The sequence below is a fragment of the Tetrao urogallus genome (genome assembly GCF_951394365.1).
Source record: "Tetrao urogallus genome assembly, chromosome: 20".
Lineage (NCBI taxonomy): Eukaryota > Metazoa > Chordata > Aves > Galliformes > Phasianidae > Tetrao > Tetrao urogallus.
The window spans coordinates 6,277,570-6,285,519 of NC_136833.1; the positions used below are offsets into that span (position 1 = coordinate 6,277,570).

Below are 7,950 nucleotides of genomic sequence, written 5' to 3' on the forward strand. Positions count from 1 at the left end.
GCACTTCATGCATATCGTGTCCTGCTTATCACTCTGCACAGATTTGACACTGACACAGCAGGGTAGCTGGCCTAATTTATGTGAGGGAAGTTAAAAGTTCAGTGTTAAAACCGCTTTTAGATTTATGTCATTTTTTTGCCCGATGTCCTGCATTGGCAGGAATGCAAACTTAAGTCTCCTGCACACAGGAAATTTGTTAATCCAGCTGAACAGAGCAAGAGGCCTTTTCTTTGCCTTTAGGGAAACAGGGGAGAGCTGTGAACGTTAGCACCTACAGCAGGCTGTTCTCTGCAGTACGGATCGTGGTTCCCGAGGCACCACTGCTCATCAGCGTCACTTGCATCAGCACTGTGGGCTCACTGTCACCAGTCTTTGTCACTATAGGTTCTCTGTTTGGTGAAACCAAGTACAATAGAGACCAATTGTATTGCCAAGAAAACAAAAGTCCCATCCCATTCTCTCCCTCTCCCTGCAGTCCTCCCCCAGAGTGTCATGAGTGGTTACCCCATAGTGAAACGTCTCTATTGTCTGCCTTTCCCAGCTGCGTTTGGATGAAGCACAGGAAGCAGAGTGCCAGGTTTTGAAGATGCAGCTGCAGCAAGAATTGGAGCTGCTGAATGCATATCAGAGTAAAATCAAGATGCAGGCAGAAGCCCAGCATGACCGGGAGCTGCGTGATCTTGAACAGAGGGTGTCCCTCCGTCGGGCCCTCCTTGAGCAGAAGGTAAATGGGCATGTGAGCATCCTTAGCACACTCATCTTTCAGCACTGTACCTATCAAAATGCAGAGAAATTGCTTTTGCCTTGCTGCGTAGATAAATGCACAGATCATTTGGATATTTGCCTCTCTGGGATAATGGCTCAGTGACACAGGCTAAACTTTCTGCCAGCTCAGCCGTCCTCTGTGAGCAGATTCTGGCTTTCTGGCTGGGGCAGAGCTGCTCGAAGCATGCCAGAGACAGAGGAGCTGTGCCTCCCTGGGCAGAAGGGAAAGCAAATGATTCTGTCTCTGAGCTGCAAGTCAACATCCTCAGCTCACAGAGAACAGACATAATGACCTATAGGGAAGGTGTTGCTTTTTTTTGAAGCTTGTGTGGTATTAGCAGTAGGTATCTGGGGGAATGAAAAATTGATGGACTTGTGATTTGAGACCCTATGTTTTCTGGTTGATTTTTTTTTTACTGCAGCTCTGCTCTTTGTCAGAGCAGATGAAGGGAGATGCAGGGAGATGAAGCTGCAGTTTCCCCATGAAATGCCACATGTTATAGAAAGGCTGCTGTCAGCAGCACTGCCCTTAGCAAATGGCTGTAGCTAGGAGTCACAAGCATGGGCAACCTGCTGCTCCCTAGATTTCAACTTGAGTTGGCTATTGCATGTGTTGAGATGCTCCTTGTTGAAGCATGCTTTTCTACGTGGTTCCAGATGCAGGGCTTTGTAGAAGTGCACGCACAAACCAGAGGAAGGGTAATGCAGCAGTCAGTGAAAGGAAATATGCAGTCAGCCTTCCTGCTGTGAGTTTTTCCCCTTTTGATTTGCTCTGAGGGTGCCAGCCATCACCATTCACACAGCAGTTCTTAGCTTCGATGCTGATTGGTGATTATTAAATTATGGCAATTACTCTGTGGCCTCGAGGTTCTTTGCACTTAAATCCTCCCAGAGGCCAACAGATGGTAGGAGGCCCTGTTGGAATAAAGCTGCTCCACCTCATGGACAGCAGAGGAACATCTCCAAGAAGGCAGCGCTGTGCTTTGGTCTCCTGCAAGTAGCTCTGAATCTCTGAAGAAACTGAATTTGTGCAGACGGGGTTCCTTTGTGGCACCCACATGTGGGGTAATCGTTTTTATATCCCATCTCTAGTTCTGCTCCTGTCCCAGCCCTGCTTCAAAGTGTATACTGGGCTGGGTGTGCATTGCCCTCTGGTGGTATGAACTGAAGGGAACTCGGGAGGAAGCGTGCCACAGCAAGCCGAGCTCCTCGTGTGCAGGATCGGCACTGCATGTGGTGCTGTACTGCAAGCTGAGCCCAAGAAACTGCATCAGTCAGTGACAGTGTTCTGTAAGCCTCTCAGTGCAGATGAGGATCAAAGCCTGTGCATACTGACTGGCATCACTAATAGCGATAGGAAGCTTAGCAGTGCTACAGTGGAGTGGAGAAAAAGAAGCAATAGCAACAAGGTCTAGCATATTTTTTTTTCTTTTTTGTGCCCTGTGTACCTTAGAGTAGTGAAAAACTGCATGGTCCTTCAGCTTCCATAGGTGGGAAGCCTTGATTTAGCCGTATGTGCAGTGCTTATGTGTTGGTGCTGATACAATCGGTGGTGAGACAGTTGCTGGAATTACAGCTCAGTTGCAGCAGCTCAAGGGAGGACACCTGGGTACAAATGTGGATGCATCTTCCTTTTGAAGGGATAGCCTTTACAGGAAGGGTATTCTGACTTTGTAAGAGCTGCTAGTGCTCTGGTACAGGTTGCTCAGCGGTGTCACCTGGTATTTGTGTGCCTGTGCTAACTGAAGCTGTCTGGCAACCAGAGCAAGGGCACGTATGTGCACAGGATGAATGTCTGACTTTATGTGCACAAACACATACACAGCCTGTGGCAAAGTCAGTCCCCAGTGTTCAGCAATAAACCGGATTTCCAGAAGTGATCTTGTGGATAGGATTCTGCTTCCTTCTCAGCACAGCGCTCTTTATTTTTGATGGTGCCCATCACCATAGTAACTCAGTGGAGCATGCACGTCTGACTTGGGCTCAAGAGGGAGTAACCAGCCCCTTCCATGCACAGTTTTTAAGTGCCAGTGACTGAGGCTCTGTACAAGTTACACCCTGGTGCTGTGTTGTTTGTATTGCAACGGTACTGAGCTTGTCCCGGGAGGGTCTTTAAAGGACTTCAGATTCACTCATTTCCTTCACATGTGCCTCCAACACCTCATCTTCAGCGTCCTGTGTCCTGAGGTCGTTTCTAAGTGATGTCATTTTCACGCAGGGTGTCAGGCATGCCTGTCTGTGCAGCTTGGTTGCACAAAGTCCCATTTGTTTTGCTGGCACAAAGACTGAGAGCTGTGTGCAGCCAGACATGCTGGAGAGCTGCAGTTCTGAAAGAGAAGGGGATTCCACTTAGATAAATTGCAGCGTTTTAAAGAGCTAACAGTAGAGAAGGCAGCTTCTTCCTCTTCTGCCATTTCCAGGCCTGCTGAGTGCTGCATGGCTTTCAGCAAGAGTTCTAGGCCAGAGTTAGCCAGGCTGCTCTGCAGAGACCCAGTGCCATTCACCTAGCGGCAAGAGACAGGCGAGTGGGTAAGGCTGCTTCTGAGAGCCTGAAATGGCTCAGGAGATGACTCACACGGGAGCAGATTGTTTCCTAAACTCCAGATGAAATCACTTTGCATATTCCCTGACTAAGGCAAGAGGTGCTTACCAGTACAACGCTCTGCCCAGTGCCTTCAGCACAGGCCGAGATGTCGCCTCTCAGCTGCGTCACCGCTGACAGCAGATGCTACGGAGCTGTGCTGAAAGTCTTGGCTACTGCTTTTTACCCTTCTGGACTTCTTCACTGAGGCCAAATGTTGCATTTTCAGTGCCAGCAAGAAGATAACTAAGCCATTCTTTGCTTTTCCTCCTGACTGCAAAGATTTCAATGGGAAAGGCTTCTGGCCCTGTGTGAGGGATGTTGGGGGCCATGGCTCCATGTTACCAGCACTCAGAGAGCTGATCCCAGTGCCCCTACCAAAGTACTGCTGGAAACTGATTTGGAACAGCGTTGCAGGGACAAAGTTGGAGTTGCCAGTGTGCATATCATCTAGCTGATCATCTGCCACACGCCGCAAACATCGCTGCCCGCTTTCTTCAGCCACTCACACTGGAGAAGGTAGCAGGGTAACACGACCAATTTAGGAAATGGATAGATAACAGGTGGTAAATGAGAGCTAGGAAAATCTGACCAGTGAACATTTGAGAGGAAACTGAATGTGGGCTAATATGTTGGCTCCTGGAGAAAAGAGCAAATGTCATCAGCAGATTCAGCTACAAGCAGTGCAGGTCACATTAAGCAGTGCTGGCAGGTGTTTGTAGATACTGTGCTTGGCTGTATCTAAAGGTGTTTTCCCAGTAGGTTTCTATGGAAGCTGTACTCTTATAAGATTTGCCTATGTCAAGTTGTCAGTATCACTGCAAACTTGGGATTCACATCGCTGAAAAGCTCTGTATTCATGAGGGAACAGGAAGGGAGGCACTCCAGCTAGTGCTCACTGTGCTTTGCCATGCACAGCTCCACGGGGCTTACCCTTTTGCATTAGGAACGGTCTGTTGGTGGACGTGTGAGCTGGATCCTATCTCCTGCAGAAATACGAGGAGAAGATTTGCCATTAGCTTGGTGTTCAGGGTCCTTCAGAAACTTGAGGCCGTGTGCCCACGAAGGAGCCCTGTTGCTACAGACTCTCTTCTTTTTTTCTTCCCAGATTGAGGAGGAGATGCTGGCGTTGCAGAACGAGCGTACCGAACGGATACGAAGCCTGCTGGAGCGTCAAGCTCGCGAGATCGAAGCCTTTGACTCAGAAAGCATGAGGCTAGGTTTTAGTAATATGGTTCTTTCTAATCTCTCCCCCGAGGCGTTCAGCCACAGCTACCCGGGAGCTTCTGGCTGGTCCCACAATCCTACTGGGGGTGCAGGACCTCACTGGGGTCATCCCATGGGTGGCCCACCGCAAGCTTGGGGCCATCCAATGCAAGGTGGACCCCAGCCATGGGGTCACCCCTCGGGGCCCATGCAGGGGGTACCTCGAGGTAGCGCGATAGGGGTCCGCAACAGCCCCCAGGCTCTGAGGCGGACAGCTTCTGGGGGACGGACGGAACAGGGCATGAGCAGGAGCACAAGTGTTACTTCACAAATATCCAATGGTTCACACATGTCTTATACATAACTTAAACAATAACTGAGGGTGGCAATTCCACTGGAGCTGTCTGCCAACAGAAACTGCCTACAGACACCAGCCCAGCAGCCTCCTCAGTGCGGTGCTGACGTGTGGAAGCTGGGTGCACATGGAATATTGTATTCATTTTGTAAAGCATTACGTTTTGTGTTTACTAACTGGGATGTCATAGTATTTGGCTGCAGGGTTTGGGGGGGGGTGGTTTTTTGTTGTTGGTTGTTTTTTTGGTTGTTTTTTTTTGTTTGTTTTTTGTTTTTTTGTTTGTTGGTTTTGTTTTTGTTTTACTTTTTGGAGGGGTCTCGGGAGGGCATCTGAGAAATATATGCAATTAGTCAGAAGAGTTGGCTGGTGGTCATCACACTGACAGGACAGAAGGGCCTCAGGCTGCCCACGTCACACCATCCGTAGGAAGTCTGAGGGAGAGCAGAGACCTCCTCCCACGTCCGTAAATTTCCAACTCCCACCCTGCAAAAACCAGGCAAGCTGCCTTTTAAACCAACATCCAGGGGAGGAACAGCTGGATCTTCTGTTCCGTTTTTATTTGTCATTAAAGAGGAAACATTTCTAGGGTATTGCCTCTGCCACGAGGCATTTTCAAAGACTTGTAGGTGAGGAAGAAGGGTCAGAAGAGAGGCCAGGAGACACCGGGGCTCAGCAGGGCCCTTCTACCCAAGTGCCGGCTCCGTGTTGTGTCAGAAGTGAAGTTCTCTCAGAAGGCACCGGTCAGCTTCCTGAGAACACTGTAGGTAAACCTGTTTGGAGGGAGCAGGCTAGAAATGTTAGAAGTTGTATTCCTGCTTTAGCACTCCCTGACTGTGCTGCTGGTAGCTCAGGCGAGGTTGGGCAGAGGAGTGTAAGTAATGCACTTGTACAGCTAATACTGTGACATCTCATCTTAGCTAAGCATCAGAATAATTCTTGGAGCCCAGCGTAGTCCTTTTTGCTCCATTCAGAAATGTTAGATTTTCAGCCAATCTGTCTCAAATGCCAGAGGTGTTTTGAAGGATGCCATAGTCACAAAATGCCATTGATCGGGTTTTTCATTGTTACACTACATCCACCAATTTATTACCTTTTTGGCTTGTTGCAATTTCCTGTTTACATGTAGAGTGTAGCCAACTGTTGAAATGTTTAGTTGCCACAGTGTACCAGGAGGAGCTGAGCCAATGACTCTTCCCAGCTGATGACTAACCCACATCACCACTGTAGATCTTGCTGCATGTGAGGCTCCTTTTTATTATTTTTGTTGCTGCAATACTTTACAACTCTTACAGACCCTTGAGATGCTGTGATCGTTTGGCAGCATATCACGCCATGCAAGAAGGCACTACTTCCAGAGGCTCGTTGGAGCTGCTGTACTACTGAAAGGAAGCAAAGGAGGTCGTGGAAATCAATCCAGTGATAAAAGGTCAGGGAGTCTAATGAAGCGAGGGACTTTGTGGCATAGTGTCATCCCTTGGTGCTGGGAACTGGAGATGCTGCCGTGCTCTTGTGTCAGTGCACGAGCTGGCTGGGGCAGCCAGCACTGTGGGGTTAGGAGGAGTGCAGGTTCGGCTCGAGGCAAAGCTTTCTGTCTTGGGGACTGACTAGCCAGGGTTCTTTGTAAATGTTTTTCCTTGCACACTAATCATCTTGAAGAAAACACTAGCTGCTAACTCTAGGATTTGCCTTTAATATGTTTATAGGGCTCAAAAGCAAGGTTTTCCGAATGTGTTTGTCCACGTGACATATTTATATAGTAAATACTCCAGTGTCTCGCTGCTGTTCAGTACTCTCAACAGGGCGGCGTTCTTTCGGTAGTTAATTAACGTCCACTCCCAACCCTCAACACTCCGCCTGCGTCCAGTGAAGCCCACTGGGGCTTTGAGCGTCTTGACGTAGCATATCACTGAGATGGAATGCCCAAACCACCAAAGGATGTTTGGGCAGCCCCTTAGCGAGGAGCCCTGTAGTCCATACAGTTCACAGGAGCGGTCCCGAGGAAGGGGCCGTTGCGCCCTGCGGACGGTGGTGACTCTGAATTGTGCTGTCCCTTCCTCTGCTCTGTGTTCACGTGCAGTCGGATGTTTTGGGGTTGCTCTTTTGCGTTGCAAATATTGATTAAAAAGAAACGCAGCGGAACAGGTTTCGGTTTAGAAAGAAGGGAGAAGAGGGAAAAACAAAACAAAACAAAACAACAAACCAGAAAGAATGGAAAGGCCAACCCCCCCCCCCAGACTATATTGGCGTTTGCCGTGTGAGTGTGGAGCGTGTGTCCAGAGCACGGTGCTGACACGAGGCGTGAAGCTCCGCTCCTCCAGCAGCAGTGGGACAGGCTGTGCCCGCGGGTTCCTTCTTTTGCTTCTGTTATGGTTTGAATTTGGTCGAGTCTCTGGCTTAAATTGAGCTACTTCCACAGGATCCTCTCAATTCCCATCTCTTTGTGTAACGTCGAGCATGACTGAATGCTGAATCCAAATGATGGCTATCCCGTATTGGCTTTTTTTGTATTCAAAAAGAATTGTGTAGTAACCATTTTTACATGTATATCATGTGCAGACCTGGACTATTCCAACAAGTTAATATTTTAATTAAAATAGTTTGCAAAAACTGATTCAGATCAACTGGTCTAAATGTGTGTGTCCCTGCGTGTGCCTGGGGGAAGGAGGCTGCCCTAAAAAGCTGAGCCGAAGGGAAAGCGGTGCTGTGCAGCGTGGCCAGAGGGACTCAGGTTGTGCACTGGAGGTGTGTGAGAGGCGTGAACGGCTCAGAAATCCGCTAAAGAGACGCAAACAATTTCTGAATCAGTTTGCAAACTCTGTTTTTAAACTTAAGATCGGTGATTCCCGACGGCGCTTGTTGCAGCCGTGCCCTGACCTTGGCTTGTGGAATACCGTACGTGGTAGGAACTGCTCCAGTACCTCAGTAAAAGCGTTCTGTCACATCTTTTACTCTTGTGTTTAACACTGGGGAAACTCTGCTCTGTGGACTGCTTTGCAGATGTTCTTGCAGTATTCTCCGATCAGCAGCTTGGCACCCGAAATCT

General features: G+C 48.8%; 1 protein-coding gene across 3 annotated transcripts in view; it reads left to right on the forward strand.

Annotated features, from left to right (window-relative positions):
* Positions 1 to 4,916, forward strand: part of TAOK1 (TAO kinase 1) — a gene marked incomplete at both ends in the record, with an annotated part of 29,918 nt that extends 25,002 nt beyond the window's left edge. For all 3 annotated transcript variants that reach the window (XM_079545203.1, XM_079545204.1, XM_079545205.1), the window contains 2 exons: positions 542 to 724; positions 4,455 to 4,916. In XM_079545203.1, coding sequence (XP_079401329.1) covers positions 542 to 724; positions 4,455 to 4,916 — 645 coding nt within the window. The remainder of the gene's footprint in view (positions 1 to 541; positions 725 to 4,454) is intronic.
* Positions 4,917 to 7,950: the final 3,034 nt, after the last annotated feature.